Source organism: Stomoxys calcitrans, chromosome 1, assembly GCF_963082655.1.
Source record: "Stomoxys calcitrans chromosome 1, idStoCalc2.1, whole genome shotgun sequence".
In the NCBI taxonomy this organism is placed as follows: Eukaryota; Metazoa; Arthropoda; class Insecta; order Diptera; family Muscidae; genus Stomoxys; species Stomoxys calcitrans.
Window position 1 is genome coordinate 122,723,528 of NC_081552.1, and position 25,179 is coordinate 122,748,706.

General features: G+C 37.1%; 1 protein-coding gene across 6 annotated transcripts in view; it reads right to left on the minus strand.

Moving 5' to 3' along the window:
* Nucleotides 1-25,179, minus strand: part of LOC106091696 (muscle calcium channel subunit alpha-1) — a 479,054-nt gene that overhangs the window by 255,581 nt on the left and 198,294 nt on the right. For 5 of the 6 annotated variants that reach the window (XM_059370821.1, XM_059370825.1, XM_059370826.1 and 2 more), the window contains one exon: nt 8,598-8,727. In XM_059370821.1, the coding sequence (XP_059226804.1) occupies nt 8,598-8,727 (130 nt within the window). Of the gene's footprint in view, nt 1-8,597; nt 8,728-15,959; nt 16,075-25,179 lie in introns of all 6 variants that reach the window. The other variant, XM_059370822.1, reaches the window with a different exon arrangement.

A 25,179-nucleotide genomic window follows, 5' to 3' on the forward strand; every position in this document is an offset into this window, starting at 1 on the left:
GGACCGATCGCAGCGGGAACAGGGTGACCATTGGTTATTTAAAAGAGCCGGTGCCGCCCGACCTCTCACTGAGACTCTCCGCTCGATACCGTTGATTGTCCGCAACTTCCGTTGCAGCTTCTCCGTATGGGGCATTCCACTATCTGCAACCTGTGGACGCCCGGTAGCTCGCAGATAAGCTTCTTGACTTCGAGAGGAAGTCTCAGTGAGGGTTCAGGTGGCACTGCTGCCTAATTATATACTGAGCGCCAATGATACTCGAGACGACAATGTGATTTCTTAGCGCCTTCAAGTAACCAATGGCCAACATCAGCTCGTGACAACGAGAAAAACATGTGCGTTCCCACAAAACCCACGCTGGGCCAGTAACCCGCCACGGAAAACTATAATAATTACTCTGGGAAATAGTAAAAGCGGACCCCCCTAACTTTGACGACCTATGCAAACGAAAAATTTGTGGATCTGCACTCGAAATGTCGGCACTCTCTATAGAGAATGTGCAGTATACGAGCTGGCGGATGTATTGGAGAAATACATGGAGAATATTACCGACTTACAGGAAATGCGAGCGGCCAGGAATGGCGTCACAACAACACCAAACGGTGACGAACTATACTATAGCTGCATTCACACCAGGCATGAATTTGGCTATGTATTTTTGGTTATTTGTAGACTAAAACATCTTGTCTCAAGCTTTACTCCAGTGGATGAGAGGCTAGCCACAATCCGGATAAAACCCAAATTCAACATCAGCCTTATTTTTGGCCATGCCCTGACGGAAGTCAAGGACGGGCAGACCAAGGATATTTTCTACGAGCGCCTGGAGAGAGAATGCGACCGCAGACCCACCCATGATATTTACTTCGTTCTGGGATATTTTAATGCGAAGATGGGTAAGGAAGACATTTTTGGTTTAACAGTCGGAAAGTCTAGCCTCCACGAAATAACGTCTAGTAATGGGTTGATGGTGATTGATTTCGCCGCGGCAAAAAACATGGTAGTTCGTGGCACCAAATTTCAACAGAAAAATATTCATAAAGCCACATGGCTGTCACCCGATCAAAACACGAGGAACCAAATTGATCACGTTGTGATAGATGGAAGGCGTTCACCCAGCGTGTTAGACGTACGATCGAACCGTGGAGCAAATATGGATTCGGATCATTACCTTGTTGCAGCAAAGGTTCGCACCCGTTTGAGCATGGTGAAGAAAGACACTGCTGGGAAGCTGGGCATTGAAAAGCTGCAAACACAACAAATGGGAACGGCATACTTCACTAGACTGACGCAACTGCTTAATGAAAGCACTCCTTGTTCCGATGATATAAAGGCGCAGAGGCGAACCATTGCACAAAAATTGCAAATTTTGCCCATGAACATTCCACTAAGGAACAGGGGCAAACTTCTCACATATCAATCAGTGCAGTCCGATTCAAGTTTAAGCTCAATGGTATGGGGCCTCCTTTTTATAGACGAGTCCAAACGGCGTGCCGCAGTGCGACACCTCTTGAGAAAAGTTTTACATGGCATAGTACTTCACAAATGTTGCCAACATTCGGAGGGGAAAACCACCGCTTTTTTCTTATGGTCTCGCCAGAATTCGAACGCGTCATAGGCGGACATGCTTACCTCTGAGCTACGGAGGCCTACACACCATGCCGCGAAATCCGTACTTGGTTACCAGAAGCCTCCTTCAAGAAACCCGTGGTATGACCACGAGTGTCGAGATGCTATTGCAGCCAAGAATGCCGCATATAGAGCAACCCTGAAATCAGTAGCAACGCGCCAGATGAAGTAGAGGTATCTAGAGAAAAGGAGAGAGGAGAGATGTCTATTCAAAAGAATGAAAAGGAAATGGAAAGATGTAAGTGTGAGCGAATTGAGATGTACAGGAGTCAGAAAGATGTCCGGCAACTTTACCAAAGAATTAATCATCAAACCGATGGCTTTGGCGCAGGCACATCCTCCTGCAGAGACAAAGAATGAAATATGGTAACCGATACAGATAGCATACTGAGGATATGGTAAGAACATTTTACACAACTACTAGTGTCCGCCGATGGCGGCGAAGAGAACGAATCCCTGATCAGTCAGAATGAAGTCTAAGTAGCAGTGTCACGACTGAATAACAACAAGGCAGCAGGATAATACGTATGACTCAGCTTGTCCGCGCAATCTCGCTAGAAGAACGCATACCCGATGATTGAAACCTCAGCATACCATGTCCCGTCCTCAAGGAAGGAGACAAGACGGAACGTGCCAACTACAGAGGAATAAGTCTCCTCCCCATCGTGTGAAAGGTTAAAACCTTAGGTCTATGGGATAATTGGACCCTGTCAATGCGGCTTTAGACCTGCTAAATCCACCCTAGACCAAATATTTAGACTGCGCCAAATCTTGGATGAGACCCAAAAAGAATACATCAACACCTACCACCTCTTTTTTGACTGCAAAGCCGCTTTCGATACCCCTATACGTTCAAAAATCAAATCCATGTCAGAGTTTGGTATTCCTGCAAAATTAATAAGACCTTGCAGGATAGCACTTGGTGATACACGTTCCTCAGTAAGAAAAGAAAAGAATTTCTCTGAACCATTAATTACCAAACGAGGTTTCAGACAAGGAGACAGGTTATCGTGTGATCAATTTAATATCCTGCTGGAGAAGATTATACGAAATGCAGATGTGAATAGATATGGCACACTAATGCCGACGACATCGATATCATAGTTCGGTCACCGGAAGTAGTAACTGCACCTTTAAAAGAATCGAAAGAGAGTCAGTGAAAATGGGTCTGCAGTAATTGGAGATAAGACACAATGGATGGTATCAACTCACAAACGCCCTTTACAACCGATCAGATATAGAAAATAGAGAAAGCTGGCAGCCACAACTATGAGATAGCAAGCAACTTTATCTACCTCGGCACCGCCGTAATCGAAACGAATGACACCAGTTTTGAAATAAGAAGAATTACTTGTATTAAGCAAGCAGTTTAGAAAGAAGGTCACCTCTCGACAAACGAAGATCATGTTGTTATACAGTTCTGAGGCATGGGTACTTTTTTTTTTTTTTTTTTTTTTTTTTTTTTTTTTTTTTTTTTTTTTTTTTTATTATTATTTTAATTGCAACTAGCTTTCAATAAGAAGCTAACAAGCAATTTTTTTCAAATTTAACATAATTATCATTGAAAATATGTAAATTTTATATAATCTATCTGAAAATTTATTTTACATTGGAAACAAAAAGAAAATAAATAAGTTTAAAGCTCATGATATTAAGAGATCATAGGGTTTAGTTCTATTCAGTCTACGTCTGGTACTTGGATCATTGAGATTAATGGCTTCTGGATTTACATGAAGGCGTAATCTGGCATCATGTTTCGTTGCTGCAATTGATATTTCCTCTGACACTGTGTTCATGCGGAGGTCTCTATGGAGATCACTGTTGCGAACATACCAAGGGGCGTTAACTATGCTCATTAGTACTTTATTTTGAAAATTTTGAATCATGTAGATATATTTCTTATGCGTGCAACCCCATAGTTGGATGCCATATAGCCATATTGGTTTTAATTGTTGATTATATAAAAGTAATTTGTTTTGAATGGAAAGTTCAGATTTCCTGCCCATAAGATATTTGAATTTTGACCATTTAATATTAAGTTCTTCGATTTTCTTCTTGACATGCGCTTTCCAGCGTAATTTCGAATCCAGGGTCATACCAAGATATTTCGCATTGTCCGAATAAGGGATACTGACTCCATTTATATGCACGGGGATGTTCCTGGTAGCTTTATTTGTAAAGTTTACATGAACCGACTTCGAATGGTTCAACTTTATTTGCCAAACAGAGGCCCAACGATTTATTTCATTAAGAGCTTGTTGCAATTTAGTGATTGCTTGCTCCTCTGTATCTGCCACAGCAAGTATAGCAGTATCATCCGCAAAAGTTGCAATGACTGAGTTTGGTGGTTCTGGCAAATCGCTAGTGTATAAAAGATATAGGACGGGACCTAGGATACTTCCTTGAGGCACACCTGTACCAATTTTCTTCATGTCTGAGTAGGAGTCATCCTGTTTAATTCTGAAGAATCTATCCGATAAGAATGATTTTAGAAATTCGACATATATTTCAGGCAACATCCTGCTTAATTTCCTTATAAGCCCGACATGGCATACTTTGTCAAAAGCCTGCGACACATCTAAGAATACAGCAGAACATATTTTTTTATCCTCAAAGCTTTGTTCAATAGTATTAGTTATGCGGTGTATCTGGTCAATAGTTGAATGGGAATTTCTAAAACCAAATTGATGGTCTGGTATGAGATTTTTTTCTGCAATAATGGGGTTTAAACGACTCAAAAACAGTTTTTCTAGCAGTTTGGATAACATTGGTAGTAGAGATATTGGTCTATATGAGGTTACCTCTGTTGTAGGTTTACCTGGTTTAGGTATCATACGGATTTCTGCAATTTTCCAAAAAGTTGGCATTCTTCTTAACTTGAAGCAGGAATTAAATAATTGGGTTATTTTAATGATGCAATTATATGTAAGATTTCTTAGTATTTCAGTATTTATTAAGTCGAAACCTGGACATTTCTTTAGCTGCATACGGCCTATTTCTGCATATACCTCACCAACTGTAACATTCTCGATGCTTTGTTCGAAATTTCCTATACCTTCATTACCATTAGTTGGAACTTCATTGTTATTGGAGAAAACGTTCTCCATGTGTTCTGAAAATATTTGCGCCTTTTCCATATTCGTTTTGGCCCATGATGAGTCATCTTTTCTTATTGGATAATTTCTTGGTAAAGGCCTCTTAACTCCTTTTGTTGCTTTCCAAAGTGAATAGTCGGTACTTTTATCAGTTGTTAACGACAACAGATGTTGCCTAAGTTCCATATCTCTGAAAAGTTTGGTTTCTGCACTGAGTTCCTTAGTGATTTTATTTAAGAGTGTCTTGTATGACGGATGTCTAGTTTGCTGCCATTTCTTACGTATTTTGCGTTTCAGTTGAATTTTTTCTCTAATATATACCGGGTAGGTTTGTTCAGAAGCAGTACTTCGATAATCAGGAGTACTTTGCCATGCGGCTTTCTGAATAGTTGCAGTTGCTGAATAGTTGCAGGCATGGGTACTTATGACAGCAGACGAGGCAGTGCTTGCAGTGTTTGAGAGAAAGATTCTTGGTAAAATACATGGGCCTGTTTGCGTTAATGGATAATATAGGCATCGTATGAACCACGAGCTGTATGACGACGATAGCATAGTTACACGTGTCAAAATACAACGGTTGCGTTTGCTAGGTCATATTGTCAGAATGGATGAAGAAGCTCGAGCAAAGAAGTATTTTGAAGGCAAACTCGGCGGTACACACAAACCGGGCCGACTAAAATTCCGATGGAAACATCAAGTAGTCGAAGACACCTTGAAACTTGGTGTCAGAGATTATAAGATGAGCGCAGAAGATCGGCGCGCTTGGAGCGCTATTCTAGGTTCGGCTTGTGGAACAAATGTTCTGTCATAGCCAATTAAAGTAAAGTTAAGTAAAGCCATTATAACTTTATAAACCCACCACCATAGGATGGGGGTATACTAATGTAGTCATTCCGTTTGTAACACCTCAAATATTTGTCTAAGACCCCATAAAGTACATATATTTTTGATCGTCTTGACGTTCTGTGTCGACCTAACTATGTCCGTCCGAATATGTCATCGAACATTGCAAATGAGGCATATCGGTTCAGATTTAGATATAGCTCACTTATAATTCAATCTCTTGATTTGACTTCAATCTCTTGACAGACTTCTTAAACTTATATTACGTAATTATCTAAGTCTATACTGGACAATTACTTTTACTCTAATAAATTGTATTGTATTGTATCCGCAATTACTTTTTGGGCAACCCAATACCATAGTTAACACAGAGAAGAAATAACTATATTGCTTTTTCGAATGTAAATCACAATAACACATTCAGTTAAAGTAACTGATTTGTTGCAGTACTAACTAAATCAGAAATTGTATGCATATGACTGACATCCTCTTTGTTTGTGCTCTGTTTGTAATTTTTAAATAATAAGTAGGTCGTACAACAACTAGAGGCAAAAATAATTTATTTTTATGCAAATTTTTTATTTATTTTATGCAACCAATAGATTGATTATGAATAACTTCTTTTAATGCTTTTAATAGTATCGTAATCAAGTCAATTACTGAACTAATAAAATTACTGATCGTTGGTGCTGACAATTAAAACTTATTTACCATTATCATCAATTTATACCTATAATTGAATTTCAACAAATGATTTCTCTGGGTGTACGGTCCAAATCGGCCTATAACCCGATAAAGATCCCATAGAAACCGATTTTGAATACATTTTAAGCATAATTCATGGTGGTGGGTTCCCAAGATTCGGCCGGCCGAACTTAGCACGTTTTCACTTGTTCTGAATGCGTTTGTTGTTATGCACTTCATTTAAATTTCTTATTTGTTTATAAACTTCTTAGTGTTTAACAACTTAATTTGGGGTTGCATTCATCAGACCGATAACGAAATCAGGTGATTTCTTTCAATATTTGTCAGAAAAAAGCACGCTCTTATCGAAAAATAATGTGAGCTAATTTGAAATTTGATTTTATTTAAAGTCAGCAATTCAAGCACTGTATGTGATTTTTGCACATATGGAAACTGTACAAAGCTTCAGCTAACACTATTTATATAATTGTTGAAGTCTATAGCGAGATAACAACAGTCGGACAGAATCACGGACATCGCTTATTTTCCGTAGAATTTCATGGGATATGTAATAAACATGTATACTTTGTATGATCGGACATGGATATTTTGATGTGTTGCAAACGGAACGAAAAATGGAAATAAATGTACCCCTCGTCCCATAGTAATGAGTATAAAAGCACAAACTATTGGGTTGCCCAAAAAGTAATTGCGGATTTTTCATATAGTCGGCGTTGACAAATTTTTTCACAGCTTGTGACTCTGTAATTGCATTCTTTCTTCTGTCAGTTATCAGCTGTTACTTTTAGCTTGCTTTAGAAAAAAAGTGTAAAAAAAGTATATTTGATTAAAGTTCATTCTAAGTTTTATTAAAAATGCATTTACTTTCTTTTAAAAAATCCGCAATTACTTTTTGGGCAAACCAATATTACTAAGATGTTTATCTTCTTCGCCCACAGTGAACGGAGCGGTTAAAGTTGTACCCCGGTAACAACAAAACTAATGTAGATTTGAAATGGGCTTATTTGCCAGATTTCCTTTAAAGAACTGTCAAATAAACCTATTTTAAAGCTTCATTAAGTTTTGTGAATACGGCCGAAAATATATGAGGAAAAGATCAGCCCCTTGAATTAATAGAATAGAAAAAATATTCGAAACACGTGTGGGAGAAAATTTGGTTATATTAAGATGTGGCTAAAACAAAGGAAATACTTAAGTATAATATGCCAAACTATTGGGTTGCCCAAAAAGTAATTGCGGATTTGTCAGGTCGGCCAAATGAAGTTGATGATGACCAAATCAAAGCATTGATCGAATTGGATCGTCATGTAATTGAGCGTGAGATAAGAGAGAAGTTAAATATACCAAAATCAACCGTTCATTGTCACATAAAAAGTCTTGGACTGGTGAAAAAGCTTGATATTTGGGCACCACATGTATTGAAAGAAATTCATTTAACAAACCGAATCAACGCTTGTGATATGCACCTTAAACGCAATGAATTCGATCCGTTTTTAAAACGAATCATAAGTGGAGATGAAAAATGGATTATTTACAACAACGTTAGCCGAAAACGATCATGGTCCAAGCATGGTGAACCAGCTAAAACCACTTCAAAGGCTGATATCCACCAAAAGAAGGTTATGCTGTCTGTTTGGTGGGATTGGAAGGGTGTGGTATATTTTGAGCTGCTTCTAAGGAACCAAACGATTAATTCGTAAAGGTGTCTTGTTCCACCAGGACAACGCTAGACCGCACACATCTTTGGTCACTCGCCAAAAACTGAGTGAGCTTGGCTGGGAACTTTTGATGCATCCACCATATAGCCCTGACCTTGCACCATCAGACTACCATTTATTTCGATCTTTGCAGAACTCCTTAAATGGTAAAACTTTCGGCAATGATGAGGCTATAAAATCGCACTTGGTTCAGTTTTTTGCAGATAAAGGCCAGAAGTTCTATGAGCGTGGAATACTAAATTTGCCAGGAAGATGGCAAAAGGTTATCGAACAAAATGGCAATTATATATTTGATTAAAGTTCATTCTAAGTTTTATTAAAATGCATTTACTTTCTTTTAAAAAATCCGCAATTACTTTTTGGGCAACACAATAAGTTGTACGATTAAATGATGTTTTAAAAAGTCCATCTAGAGTTCACCAGAGTGCTCCTATGCACAAATGGCAAAAACTGCAAATTATACATAAATGGGAATCTTTAAAACGGGGCAGCAATGTGCACCATGGCTATATAAGTATAATAAAAATCTGAATTTATTACAAATCAAAATTTCGCCGATTTTATTTTAGCACTATATATGGTAATTTAAAAAGTGTTTTTATATACTTACAATATTCCTACTTGCATCCGCTTTGAGGGGATTTTCCGCAGCCAACATCGCAGAAGAAAACATAATGCAGCAAAGAATGAAATTACCAAAGTTGCTATGGTTGCATAACCAATGACAGAAAACTCGAAATCTAAACGTTGAAATTTTATAAAAAATAAATAGATATTATTAGAAATTATCATAGTTGTATTAAGTTTGCTTAAAATTATTACATATTGGTATCCAACCATAAGTTATTCCAATTAAATGCTAAAAGCATTGATAACACATCCGTTCATTTTAGGCTGATTTCACAGCACCGGAACAATTTAAATATTGCGGACCGGAATAATTTAAATATGTATGTAACATACTTTACTTAACATACTTTACTTTATCCGAACCCAAATATTTACTTTATCCGAACCCAAATGCTACAGAAGGAGAAGAACAAGTTAAAGCTGAATTCAAAATACCATATACAGAAAGTCTCATAGATGCTGGGCACTTTAGAGAAGAGTGATAGGCGCAAAATGGGACCCAAGTCCAAGTATGTAGCGTTGGCTGACCAATTCTGATATATCCCAGCTAAAACTTAGGGTATATCATTATCTGCAGCATTGCCATTCAGATATACATGTAGCATTACCCTTAGCATTACATGTAGCTTAAAAAAATGATAAGCAGAGTGACAAAATAATATATTTGAACGAAGAAATTTCTGAGTTTTATCTATGCCTACAAATGAGTCACCGGAAAGTATATACTTCCTCGGACATAGCCTTGTTAAAGTAATTCGAAAGGATGCTTTAAAATAGGTAGTTGGTACATTTTGCGTAGGCTGGGATGAAGCAAGTAAATGTACGATTCGTAAGTGAATATTATGTGTCAAATTTCGTGAAGGTCAATGAAAACACAGATAATTTTAGCAATATTAGTCAAAGTCGGGCAAATATATTTTCCAACCAATGCACTATGGTTTCAACCCCAGGTTTTTCTGGCCAAATTTATTTCAGCATTATATTTGTAGTTGTAAATCCTTTATAACTTTGAAACTAGAAACCTTATCGTTTTTCAATCTTCTAGCGATTTTTAGTAGAGAATCTAGGCTTTCAAAAAATCTTTGAATTAGCCACCCTGTTCATTCGACTTGAAAATATAAGCCCCGCTTTGCCTAAAAAATAAATGGTAGGAATAATAGCTTTTTCCAAGTCGAGGCGCGGATTAAGGGTTGATTTTAAATTTATGGTTTTTTCGGAGAATTTTATGTAGATTACGTATTTGTTATCAGTTTTTATTTTTTTTTTTTCTCATCTTTACAAATCAACCATCTCTAGTGCGTACAAGAACTTCGTCATTCAGTTAGCAAAATTGATACCAATTAATACTAATGTTGTTCGAGTATGATTTTGAGAAATTCTTAATCGAAATCAGTCCAAATCACTTGTCCAAGTAAACTGGTTGAGGCTTGTTGTTGTAGTAATTTTTGGTATTTTGGAGGGGAGATATGTATGTAGATAGGTTTTTATTTAGAGAAAGTCACCTTAGTTATAAATATAAAATATGTGGTGAAACCGGCTGAAGAAAAGAGTACTGTCAGCAATCTAGTGATCATATTTCTAAGTAATTAAATTGGTAGTCTAGAGCTGGACAGAGTTCTGTTTCATGCCAATATACGCGCAAAACGAACATTCTAAACTAGTCGACCACTCTCCTTTATAAAACTACTAGCTGAACGGTCCCGCTCCGCTGCGCTTTCTTTTATTTTATATTGAACAAAATTATGCATTGAATATGTATTTTCGACAATTAAAAAGCCTTTAGTGAAATACCATCGCTTGACTAACAGTATAAGAATATAAATGCCTTCATCTGAATCCTATATGATCTTTATTGGTCTATGAATTCGCTCGAAGGCTTAAGAGTCATTAACGTTTGGGTGTTTGATATACTCTATTCTCAAAAGTCTCTATTTCAGCCGGATATTGTCATGATGTCCGATTTGGGGGTTTTTCGGGGGTGAGGTTGTCCCCTAGACACTTGGCCCTGAAAAAATATCGGCATCATGCTCAAAAAACATTTATTTAAACCCCATATTGCCATTGGTTTAAGGGAAGTTTATGGGATAAGGCGCAGAGATGGCCTGTCAGAAACAGTGACGTATATGACATACATTTCCGACGTATATTACATACGTCGAAAACGTCGTAAACCTAGCCAAAAAACTAGGTTTCTGACAGAAAAAAAAAATTCGAACGAAAATATGTCGAATTTTTGATCTGATTAACTAAAAATTTTGGCATAAGTATTAACACTCCATGTACCGTTTCACTTGACACTTCCTCAGATGTCATGCATTTTTAACATATGTCGTTTACAACAGCTTTCAAAAAGCAAATTAAAACGGGAGAAGCAAATAATTTTGCAAAAGGATACAAAATAATTGCAATTTCTAAATATAATTGATGAAAACTAATAATTTATTGATTTTTTGCTTCACAAAAAAATCCTTAAACGTTACTTTATAAATTGACTTGAAATTTGCGTATATTTCCAATTTATTGTGTGAAAAATGTAAATGCAAAAATTAAAAAAAAAAACTTAATATTACTTTTATTGCGAAATTTTTTTACATAATAACTCTTCTATATACAACAAATAAGTGACAATAATATTTGTTAAAAATCAAACTTTTACACTGAGTTATTAAGGTTTATGACGTTTGCGACTTTTTTACGTTTTATACAAGTATACGACGTTTTCGACTTTTACAACTTTTTGACAGTCGGAAACCTAAAAAATCGTCTTACGGACCATCTCTGATAAGGCGTCTTCAAACACTTGGGCCCAAAATTTGTTCTCTTCGGGGGGTGTTTTGGAAAGGGGCTGTGCCCCAAATACATGGTCCCACATTATGTTATCAGATTCGTTTTCTATTCTCATATACCTTTATTTGAGCCCCACACTGACGTGGTCGGTAAATATGCTCGATTTAGGGGTGTTTTTGGGGAGTGGGGTAGTCCCCCAAACACTTAGCCCTGAAAATATATCAGCATTGTTCTCTCAAATATCATATATTTAAACCCCACATTGGCATTAGCCTCAAAATTGGATATCAAATAAGTTTTCTTGTCTCAAAGCCCTTTTATTTAACCCCTTATTGCAAAAGTCAGCAAATATGTCCGGTTTGGGCAATGGGCCCTAAAAAATATCAATACCGAAATCCACTCCGTTTAATACCCAAATAGTCATGGAGAGCAAATCCGTCCCATTTGGGGGTTGTTATGGGGGTGGAACGTCTCCTTCGGGCAGTTGGTCCCGAATTTTGATATCAGATTCGAGGTTTACTCCCAAATACCTTTCACCTTGAGCCACATATTCCCATAGTCTGCAAACATGTCGGGTTTGGGGAGTGTTTTGGGGGATGGGGCGGCCGTTCAGTGACTTGGCTCTGAAATTATATATCGGAGTCGTGTTCTACTTTAAAATACCTCTTATTACAGTCCCATATTGGATTGGTCAGCAAATACGTCCTATATGTATGGTGTAATGGGAGTGGTGTGTCCCCATAGACACTTTTTTTCAAATATTGATATCAGATTCCTGCTTTACTCCCAAAGACCTTTCATTTGAGTCCCATATTGCTATGGTCGTAAATTTGTCCTCTTTTTGAGGGTGTTTTTGAGAGGGGCGGCCCCCTAAACACTTGGCCCACATTTGGATATCAGATTCGTATGCTACACTCAAATACATTTTATCTAAGCCCCATATTGCCATGGTCAGTAAATAAGTTTTGTTTGGGGGGTGTTTTGGGGAAGGGGTGGAACCCAAGAAACTTGGTTCCACATTTGGATATCAGATTCGTATTCTACTCGCAAATAACTCTCATTTGAGTCCCATATTGCCATGGTCGGTAATTATGTCCGATTTAGGGGTGTTTTGGGGGTTGGAGTGGTCCCCCAAACACTTGGTCCGACAATTGGATATCAGATACGTTTTCTAATCTTAAATATCTTTCATTTGAATCCCATATTGTCGTGATTGGTGTATATGTATATTTGGTAGGTTTTGGGGTGGGTCGCCCCCCCTAGGTACCCCATCCGAAATTTGGATACCAAATTTTTGTTTGTAGGTTAGAGAGCACACAAAATTTCGATTGAATCGCACCACCCATCTCCGAAATCTGGCGTTTCTGAAAATTAGGGTAAGGGGGAGGGTCCGCTCCCTCACCAGATATCAAAAAATGTAGTACCCCATTTTCACCACGGGATCATTATGCACCATCTGTGAAAATTTCAAGATAATCGGTTCAGCCGTTTCTGAGTCTATAAGGAACACACAAACAAACAAACACAAATTGATTTTTATATATAAGATGTGGGCTATTCAATTATGTTGTTAAAAATTTCGGCGAATTAGTTTAAGGGCTGGTGTCTCGTGAGAAAAAATAGATTTTGTGATAACTACCCGGTTAATTATATCGAGGGGATAAACATCCTGCTAACAAGCTTAGTTTTCTCGTACACTTTTTTCGTTAAATGAAAAAATTAAATAAAATGAAAAATATACACTCATTGAAAAAAGTTTGCTGAAAATAACAAACTCTGTCTGCTGAATATTAGTAGTTAATTTTGCTGCTATTTTAGCACTAGTTCTGCAATTTCAGAGCAGCAGGCTGACTGCTGAAAAGTCTGTTGTTAATTGAAAATGACTGCTGCTTAATTATGAAAGGGATGTTAGGAGGAAAAATAAAATACAAATGTAAATGTGTGTCTCGGTGGATGTTTATAATCACCACTGAATCTATATTTTCCATAATCTTTTTTCTTAAAATTTAAAAACAAAAGGGAATGCCAGTCATGTACATATTAGAAGAGTAATAAAATACCAGCGAGATCAACTAAATTTCTTAAAACAAGTAAAAAGGCGTTAAGTTCGGCCGGGCCGAACTTTGGATACCCACCACCTCGGGTATATATGTAAACATCCTTTCGTCAAAATCCGGTGAAATTTTCGATGAATAACCTTGATATTCACATAGCTAACATTGTCATTCTTCCGAAGAATATAACAATAAAAAACTAACAACTTCAATAATAATGTGTTATCAATATTATCAAAACTGTTAATAAAATGGACTGCATTTAACTAGGAAGAGCTAGCGTATAAAGATATGAAGAGAAAGTATATACATATGTATGTATAATATTGTAAAAACATTCTATAGGTATTTATAAAGTCTGGTGATCTAAGCTTATACAGGTAAGTTTCAGTCCCATCCTTAGCCCCATCACTACCGATGTTTTACAAACATAATTTATTCACTCCGATTGCTCTGTTGTAGCTATATCTGTGAATAAGCGTGTACATTTGCATTATTTTTATACCCTCCACCATAAGATGGGGGGTATACTAATTTCGTCATTCTGTTTGTAACTACTCGAAATATTCGTCTGAGACCCCATAAAGTATATATATTCTTGATCGTCGTGACATTTTATGTCGATCTAGCCATGTCCGTCCGTCTGTCCGTCCGTCCGTCCGTCCGTCTGTCTGTCGAAAGCACGCTAACTTCCGAAGGAGTAAAGCTAGCCGCTTGAAATTTTGCACAAATACTTCTTATTAGTGTAGGTCGGTTGGTATTGTAAATTGGCCATATCGGTCCATGTTTTGATATAGCTGCCATATAAACCGATCTTGGGTCTTGACTTCTTGAGCCTCTAGAGGGCGCAATTCTTATCCGAATGGAATGGAATTTCGCACGACGTGTTTTGTTATGATATCCAACATTTGTGCCAAGTATGGTTTAAATCGGTCCATAACCTGATATAGCTGCCATATAAATTGATCTTGGATCTTGACTTCTTGAGCCTCTAGAGGGCGCAATTCTTATCCGATTGGAATGGAATTTCGCACGACGTGTTTTGTTATGATATCCAACAACTGTGCCAAGTATGGTTCAAATCGGTCCATAACCGGATATACCTGCCATATAAACCGATCTTGGGTCTTGACTTCTTGAGCCTCTAGAGTGCGCAATTCTTATCCGATTGAAATGAAATTTTGCACGACGTGTTCTGTTATAATATCCAACAACTGTGCCAAGTATGGTTCAAATCGGTTCATAACCTGATATAGCTGCCATATAAATTGATCTTGGGTCTTGACTTCTTGAGCCTGTAGAGGGCGCAATTCTTATCCGAATGGAATGGAATTTCGCACGACGTGTTTTGCTATGATATCCAACAACTGTGCCAAGTATGGTTTAAATCGGTCCATAACCTGATATAGCTGCCATATAAATTGATCTTGGGTCTTGACTTCTTGAGCCTCTAGAGGGCGCAATTCTTATCCGAATGGAATGGAATTTCGCACGACGTGTTTTGTTATGATACCCAACAACTATGCCAAGCATGGTTTAAATCGGTCCATAACCTGATATATCTGCCATATAAACCGATCTTGGGTCTTGACTTCTTAAGCCTCTACAGGGCACAATTCTTATCCGATTTGAATGAATTTTTGCACGAGGTATTTCGTTATTCATTCAACAACTGTGCCAAGTATGGTTGAAATCGGTCGATAACCTGATATAGCTGTCATATAAACAGATCTGGGGATTTGACTTCTTGAGCTTCTAGAGGGCGCAATTCCTATCCGATTTGGCTGAAATTTTGCATGACGTATTTTATTTTTACTTTCAACAACTGTGTTAAATAAGGTTCAAATCGGTTCATAACCTGATATAGCTGCCATATAAACCGATCTGGGATCTCGACTTCTTGACCCCTAGAGGTCGCAATTATTATCCGATATGCCTGAAATTTTGTACGACGGATCCTCTCATGATCATCAACAAACGTGTTTATTATGGTCTGAATCGGTCTATAGCCCGATACAGATCCCATACAAATCGTTCTCTCTATTTTACTTCGTGAGCCCCAATGGGCGCAATTCTTATACGAATTGGCTGAAATTTTACACAGGTCTCCAACATATAATATAATTGTGATCCGAACCGGACCATATCTTGGTATCGTTTTAATAGGAGAGCAACTCTTTTCTTATATCCTTTTTTGCCTAAGAAGAGATGCCGGGAAAAGAACTCGACAAATGCGATCCATGGTGGAGGGTATATAAGATTCGGCCCGGCCGAACTTAGCACGCTTTTACTTGTTAATTATGTAACAGTTACACAATTATTATACTTTGGATAAAAAATAAGTATTACGAGTAATTGTAAAGATACAATTACAATTACGAAACAAACCACATACTCTTTTGAACATTTATTAAAGTTAATTGATGATTAAATCAATGCCCTATGGAGAAGCAATTTCGCTGCAAATTGTTCAAATCAAAGTCATTCTTGAGGAAACTTACCTGTTAGTCTGAGAGAAACAGAAAAATGATGAACCCGCTGGTATGGGTTGAACTTGAGTACTAGTATTAACCTCCGGTAAATTTTGTTGTATTTCTGAAGAATCATCAGCATATTCTTAACAATTAAAAAATATATTACTACAATTGTTAGATGTATTTACAAAACCATGCATTTTCTAACAAAATAGTGTTTTGTTTTGCCAAAAAATGTATGAAGACTTTTAAAAAACTGAAAAGTATATTATATAAAAGGGCATCCCCTGCACCAAGTTTTTATCAAAGTTGAGATTTTGATGTAAAACATTTATTTTATTTTGATCAACAAATAGGCTCCCAATATTTAATGCCAAATAAATCGAGCGCAATTTTTACCTATACTGCGTTTTCCAACGCTACATGAAATAATTGTTCACTTTTCTATACAGAAATATGACGAGACATTCTGACGTTATTTAGGTTTATGACAGTGGTGCACAAAATGGAAACGAAGTTTTATGCGTGAGTTAGGTTATGTTGAAAAGAGGGTGCCACATGGACATACACCTAAGCGAGCAATCTGCTTTTTGTGCGCTCGAAATATTAAAAAGTAACCTCGAAAAAGAAAATCTAAGTTAGGCATTGCGTGTTACGTACAAAATCCTTAATTATTTTCCATACCACGCCCCTAAGGTGGATCATGTCTGGTATTGTGTCCCCACCTAAGTGCCGGTATCGTATCTGTTAGCCGCGAAAGCCGGGCAATGACATAGAAAATGCTTCAACGTCTCATCATCTTCCTCGCATGCCCTACAATTTGCTATTACTTGCCGCACCAATTTACATAAGAGAGCTCGTAGTTCTATGTGTTCGGTTATGATATCGAAGGCTGTACTCCTCCTTCTTACTTCCTTTCAGTAATAGCTTCGTCTTCTCACGATCTAGATCTCCCCATAGTATTCTCGCATGAACTTCTCTCCATAAATTTGTATATTCCCCTCTTCTAATGAATATTGAGTATCCGAAAGATAAGGTTAAGGTGATATGAAAACATAATTAATTTTTCCTTTCTTATCTATCGTTTAATCAGTAAAGATATTGTGTTTAAAATGAAAAAACAAAAACTATGCTTTCTTAACAACGATTGAAACCAAGAGAAATAAAACACATGTGAATGGAGCATCAACACTATTTGAAATTTTAATTTGGTGCACCACTGTCTTATGTTTAAAGAAAGAGTCCGAAAAACAGTTACTGTCTTTTATTATAGTATCATACAATTCAAATTACGATCAATCGTTTCGTATTATCTGTTATAGCATGTTATCGATATCTTACCAGTGCAAATTTGCACTGATATTTTTATACCCTCCACCATAAGATGGGGGGTATACTAATTTCGTTATTCTGTTTGTAACTACTCGAAATATTCGTCTGAGACCCCATAAAGTATATATATTCTTGATCGTCGCGACATTTTATGTCGATTTAGCCATGTCCGTCCGTCCGTCCGTCTGTCTGTCGAAAGCACGCTAACTTCCGAAGGAGTAAAGCTAGCCGCTTGAAATTTTGCACAAATACTTCTTATTAGTGTAGGTCGGTTGGTATTGTAAATGGGCCATATCGGTCCATGTTTTGATATAGCTGCCATATAAACCGATCTTGGGTCTTGACTTCTTGAGCCTCTAGAGTGCGCAATTCATATCCAATTGGAATGAAATTTTGCACGACGTGTTTTCCTATGATATCCAACAACTGTGCCAAGTATGGTTCAAATCGGTCCATAACCTGATATAGCTGCCATATAAACCGATCTTGGGTCTTGACTTCTTGAGCCTCTAGCGTGCGCAATTCTTATCAGATCAGAATGAAATTTTGCACGACGTGTTTTGTTATGATTTCCAAAAACTGTGCAAAGTTTGGTTCAAATCGGTCCATAACCTGATATAGCTGCCATATAAACCGATCAGGGGTCTTGACTTCTTGAGCCTCTAGAGTGCGCAATTCTTATCCGATTGAAATGGAATTTCGCACGACGTGTTTTGTTATGATACCTAACAACTGTGCCAAGTATGGTTTAAATCGGTTCATAACCTGATATAGCTGGGTCTTGACTTCTTGAGCCTCTAGAGGGCACAATTCTTATCCGATTTGAATGAGTTTTTGCACGAAGTATTTCGTCATGATATCCAACAACTGTGCCAAGTATGGTTGAAATCGGTCCATAACCTGATATAGCTGTCATATAAAAAGATCTGGGGATTTGACTTATTGAGCTTCTAGAGGGCGCAATTCCTATCCGATTTGGCTGAAATTTTGCATGACGTATTTTATTTTTACTTTAAACAACTGTGTCAAATAAGGTTCAAATCGGTTCATAACCTGATATAGCTGCCATATAAACCGATCTGGGATCTTGATTTCTTGACCCCTAGAGGTCGCAATTATTATCCGATGTGCCTGATATTTTGTACGACGGATCCTCTCATGACCATCAACAAACGTGTTTATTTTGTTCTGAATCGGTCTATAACCCGATACAGATCCCATATAAATCGTTCTCTCTATTTTACTTCGTAAGCCCCAATGGGCGCAATTCTTATACGAATTGGCTGAAATTTTACACAGATCTCCAACATATAATTTAATTGTGGTCCGAACCGGACCATATCTTGATATCGTTTTAATAGCAGAGCAACTCTTTTTTTATATCCTCTTTAGCCTGAAAAGAGATGCCGGGAAAACAACTCGACAAATGCGATCCATGGTGGAGGGTATATAAGATTCGGCCCGGCCGAACTTAGCACGATTTTACTTGTTTTTTTTTATTTTAGTCTATAGATAATAAATATTCCTACAGACTAATAACAATATATTTACAAATGTATTATTAACTAAGAATTTAAAAATAATATAATTTTCTTTTTTAAATTTGCTCGATTCTCAGATAGATCTATTATATCTTTTCAGTTGATTAAATTGATAACATAGGTGCCGAAAAGGATCATTATTGGCATAGTTGGTTTTATAATAAGAAATTTTCAAAAGATCAAAGTATCTGGTAGGTCTGATAGGAACGTTAAAGAAAATTCGACTTAAAAGAAAGCAGAAATCTATTTGACCATGAATTAATGTAGTCAAAAACGTAATGTTTAGCATGGTTCTACGACTTTTTTATGTAGGAAGCTTTATAAGATTTAATCGGCACTCAAACGAAGGTAATGAACTTCTGTCCCACCCATTTCGACGGACACAAATTAATAGAAATTGTTTTTGAACCGATTCTATCAAATGAGAATGAATATTGTAGTACGGATCCCATACCACTGAACCATACTCGAGATTACTTCCGACTAGTGACGTATATAAGTTTTCCGTCACAGAGAAATCATTAAGTTTTTTACTCCAGCGTTTTATGAAGTCAAGAGCACTACGTGCTTTGTTGACAACCATTGAGATGTGTTGAGGGAAGTTTAAGCGTTGGTCTAGAAAAATTCAAGGTCTTTAAAGCTATAGACTACTTCAAGTTGATTGGAACCCAAAAAGTACCTAGTTTTAAGAGAGGTTATTCTTGAAAATGATATGCGTTTGCATTTGGAAATATAAAGTTCCATAAAGTTCTGTTTGCACCATTCGTAAAGAGCATCAAGGTCATACTGAAGAAAACACTGTTCATCAGAGTCTCTCGTTGATCTGAAGATCTTTACATCATCTGTATACATCAAAATATTCGAGTGTTTTATAGTAAAAGGGAAATCGTTTATGAACAAACAAAACAGCACAGGGCCAAGATGACTAAACTGTGGAACACCAGAACAGATGGACTGAAACCAATAAGGCCTTTCTTTCTTAACAGAAGGTTGTGGTTGACTTTATCAAATGCTTTACTAAAATCGGTATACATTTGGTAGCGTTCCCTAAAACCATCGTTGACCAAAGAAGTAAATTCTCAAATATTTGTTATTGCCTCTGTAATTAGACACCTCAATGCGAATAACGGTCTTATATAAGATTGCTTCCACAATTCCGGCAGATATCCATGTTTTAATGAACTGTTGAAAAGTGTACAAAGGGGATACGAAAGTTCGAGAGCGCAATGCTTTAAAATGTTCGATGAAATTCCATCTGGACCTGGGATTAAAAGTTATCATCAGTGACCTTAAATTTTCGAATACTACGTTTTCGCCAATCCCAGACACGTCTATAATAGCTGAATTGTTGATTGTGTATGGACATATTCCACATAAATCATAATAATTATCAGAGTAAGAAGTGCTAAAAATAGTCAGCAAAGACGTCGGCAGAGCCTGAATCGTTATCAGCTACTTTAGCTTTATATCTAAAAAAGATCGGTATACTATTACAACGGCGCTTTGAATTCACAAATTTGTAGAACGATTTAGGATTTGATTTCAATTGATTTCTAATTTTATTCAAATAACTAGCAAACGCCAATTTGTTTTCTTTATTATATTCGCATCTTGTTAATGAATACATCGAAAAGTCAGACGTTGACCCTGAGCGCTTAACCCTTTGTTGTATTCCACGGAGGACCAGATGCGTCGTAGTAGTTTTAGGGACAGATTGAGTTGAAATCATTTCACTGATATTTTTATACCCTCCACCATAAGATGGGGGGTATACTAATATCGTCATTCTGTTTGTAACTACTCGAGATATTCGTCTGAGACCCCATAAAGTATATATATGCTTGATCGTTGCGTCATTTTATGTCGATCTAGCCATGTCCGTCCGTCTGTCCGTTCGTCCGTCCGTCCGTATGTCTGTCGAAAGCACGCTAACTTCCGAAGGAGTAAAGCTAGCCGCTTGAAATTTTGCACAAATACTTCTTATTAGTGTAGGTCGGTTGGTATTGTAAATGGGCCATATCGGTCCATGTTTGATCCGATCTTGGGTCTTGATTTCTTGAGCCTGTAGAGTGCGCAATTCTTATCCGATTGGGATGAAATTTTGCACAACGTGTTTTGTTATGATATCCAACAACTGTGCCAAGTATGGTTCAAATCGGTCTATAACTTGATATAGCTGTCATATAAACCGATCTTGGGTCTTGACTTCTTGAGCCTCTAGAGTGCGCAATTCTTATCCGATTTGACTGAAATTTTGCATGACGTCTTTTGCTGTGATATCCAAGAACTGTGCCAAGTATAGTTCAAATCGGTCCATAACCTAATATAGCTGCCATATAAACCGATCTTGGGTCTTGACTTCTTGAGCCTCTAGAGTACGCAATTCTTATCCGATTGGAATGAAATTTTGCACGACGTGTTTTGTTATGATATCCAACAACAGTGCCAAGTATGCTACAAATCGGTTCATAACCTGATATAGCTGCCATATAAACCGATCTGGGATCTTCACTTCTTGAGCCTCTAGAGGTCGCAATTATTATCCGATTTGCCTGAAATTATGTACTACTGATCCTCTCATGACCATCAACATACGTGTTTATTATGATCTGAATCGGTCTATAGCCCGATACAGCTCCCATATAAATCGATCTCTATATTTTAATTCTTGAGCCCCCAAAGGGCGCAATTTTCATTCGAATTTGCTGACATTTTACACAGGTCTCCAACATGTAATAATATAATAATAGCAGAGCAAATCTTTTCTTATATCGTTTTTTGCCTAAGAAGAGATGCCGGGAGAAGAACTCGGCAAATGCGATCCATGGTGGAGGGTATGTAAGATTCGGCCGGCCGAACTTACCACGCTTTTACTTGTTAGATCTGAAAATTTCATTCCAATGAACAAAGTGGTATAGGGTATAAGTAATTAGAATGTCGGATTATGTCTATCCGCAGGACTTACAACCGGATCATTAGAACTTAAACATAACTCAGATGGTTGATTAACGAAAACAAGATCGAGTAATTTAGAAAAATGAATTGTTTATGTAATTAATTTGAAAATTACCAAAATTTAACAATATGCCGATTCATTCATTAGAAATGCCATTTGGTATCACGGTTGTTAAATCATTTGACTTGGACTAATGAATCCAGTTAACTTGAGGAAGATTAAAATCACGTGCAGATACGTGTTTTAAATAAATATCCTCACATGAAGAGGGTGGGACGCAAAGCATGAAATAAATATTGAAACATTTTTCAAAAATATCTTTACGGCTACAAATTCGATATCCAAGGAAAATTTCACTATTATTTCTTCAGAAGGAAATTCAGTGGAGCACACCACCATCAGATTTTTTCATTTTATCGTTCCGATCACGCCTATATATTTGATATTTAGAATGTAATATTTCAGAATCGTATACCTTATTCTGAAGCCAAGTTTTAATAAAAGCGATGATATGATAATCGAAAATAAAGCTACCTGAGTAAAGATACGATAGTTTTGTATTTAACCCTCTAACATTTTGATATACTGGAGATATGTGATCAGCAGCAAATGATAAATTCAGTTTTTTTGGCATAATTTCAGAGTTAGAATTAATTGGGAGGTAAACAACATCAGATCGAGGCGTATCCCTGAAAATATATTCTCTGATAAATGTCTTAGCGGACCAAAAATCAGGTTTTATAACGACTTCAAAAATCAGGTTTTATAACGACTTCAAAAATGTCTTCTGGAACAATGATTCGGAAAGAAAGATTTTGTCCGCAATATTTGACTTGCACTGGATGGGACTAAAATAAAACACAGCAAGTATTCTTACAAAACCATAATTCAACTCGTTGAGGAAAACAACAATCCTGGTTCAGTATAAAACGCGATAAAGCAAAAAATCCATAAATAGGATTAATGCATCCCTTACTGAATGGCTTACTTCCAAAATGGTATTTTTTTCCGTATTTGAACAATGTATGGTGTTCCAAAATGCCCCGGTACTAAACTTTTGCCTTGTATACTATTGTCCCGTTATATGTTCGTCCGATTCAGTGCATATGTTCTGGATAGAATTGCAGTGCAAAGTTGTTCTGGTATGTTATCGAAATCATGCAATAGCCGCAACTCTGTAATCTATAACTAAAATCCTTTTGTTAAATTTGTCGACAAAAAAATAGTTTGGTCTTACGATTATGCTATTCTCCAATTCCTCGTTAACAGAAATCGTTATCTTTTTTTTTGGCAACTCTACAAAAAAAAAAAAACGAAAACCACAAAGAGGAAATGAGAAAAAATAATTCTAGCCTGAAATTCTTCCTAATTGTACTTAAAAACATTGCAAATCTAAATGAAATGTACACAATTATTTAGGAAAACTATACCAATTTATTCCAATATCATGTTAAGAATATCATCATGCCGCGCTATTTAATTGATTGTTAAGTTTTAGGTTTTCGATTTAATTCAACGATTTTCTGTAAAATATTTTACAGACTTCCACTACAGGTAATAACAAACGATCTATCTGGATTTGCCCCGTATTTTGGAGGCCACTGTAGTGCAGACATTATTATGTCTGCCTATGACGGAGTTGAGGATGGAAAATAACATATGACATAATATTGGGTTGCCCAAAAAGTAATTGCGGATTTTTTAAAAGAAAGTAAATGCATTTTAATAAAACTTAGAATGAACTTTAATCAAATATTTTTTTTTACACTTTTTTTCTAAAGCAAGCTAAAAGTAACAGCTGATAACTGACAGAGGAAAGAATGCAATTACAGAGTCAGAAGCTGTGAAAAAATTTGTCAACGCCGACTATATGAAAAATCCGCGATTACTTTTTGGGCAACCCATAATAACAAACGATCTATCTGGATTTGCCCCGTATTTTGGAGGCCACTGTAGTGCAGACATTAATATGTCTGCCTATGACGGAGTTGAGGATGGAAAATAAAATATGAGAATTTCTATTTCGTGGTATTGTGCGCAAAATGCTAAGATTGGTATTTATTACGATTCATTTGAAATGTGTAAATGAATTATTTTGTATATAAATTTGTATATAACTTGTGTCAAGCTCCAAGTTATACAGCCATATAAAAAATAGATTTCATACTACTTTTGAATATTCTGACTTTTGTATTATGTGAGATGTCACTTCATCTCCAAAATTTGTTGAATTTAAGAAATGCGCTTCTAGCCTTGTTGGTACTTACGAGTACGTCTGCCTCTGATCCTCCGTCCTTTGTTTTTTTTTTCTGCCAAGATAGTAGAAGTTGTCAATGTCTTCATTGATGTGGTCGTTTATAGTGAGCGTTGTTAGATTTGATGTTCTGCTTATCTTCTGGCTTACTTTAGCAGCATTTTCATTCAATCGTTCCAATTTCGCCTTTATGTGCTCAAAGCAATGCACAAAAAGGCATATGTCATCCGTGTAGTCGATGTCTGCAAGGAAGTCGTTTGTGCCCCAGCGTATGCCATAGGGTGCCTCAGCATTAGCTGCTTTTAATACGGACTCTAATAAAATTAAAAATAGCGTCGGCGATAGGATACAACCTTGCTTCACTCTTTTATCGATCCAGAAAGTTCGGCTCTCTTTTCCATGGATGCCGACTGAAATTTCAGCAGGGATGAAATTTCAACAGCGTGCACCACATTGAAGTTCTCGAAACTGTGTCAAACGCATGCTCGAAGTCGATGAATAAAAGGGGTAGTTAATATGGTCGGTACAAGAACGTCCTGGCCGAAAACGTGCCTGTCCCTTCCACAAAATACTGTCATGTCCAGGCGAAATACGCTGCAGAAGAAGACTTGCTATCACTTTATTTATTGCGTTTAGCAATGTAATCCCCCCTGCAGTTTTTACACTGGGTGAGTTCACCCTTCTTTAGGATTGTGAACATTATCCCTTCCATTCCGAGGGGATATCATTTGTCTCCCAACCTCTATGGGATTATGGGATACAAACGCTGACCCCTGTCCGCGCGGAGTTTCCATACGCCTCCCCAGATGATGGATAGGAAAAGCTCATCAGATATGACGAGTACCTCAGAAATAAATTATATGGGGAGAACCAAAAAGTTAGCACAAGCAGGGGTGTCCTGCTTGCACGGAAACGAATACGATTACAATGGATCCGTGCAATAGGGTCGGCAGCGGATGAGCCAGACGAAATGGCCAACGGTGACACTCGCAGATTTTTAGAAGATTTACCATCAATAAAACCCGGTCTAGAGGGTTGCTGGCAGCCCCATCACTAGTTACCGATGCGATGCTCCAATCCGCCATCCATCTAAAAATCACGATTACAGAAATATCAACAAGAAGTAATGGAACTGACAGCCCTTCGGTGACGACCTGGATTCAG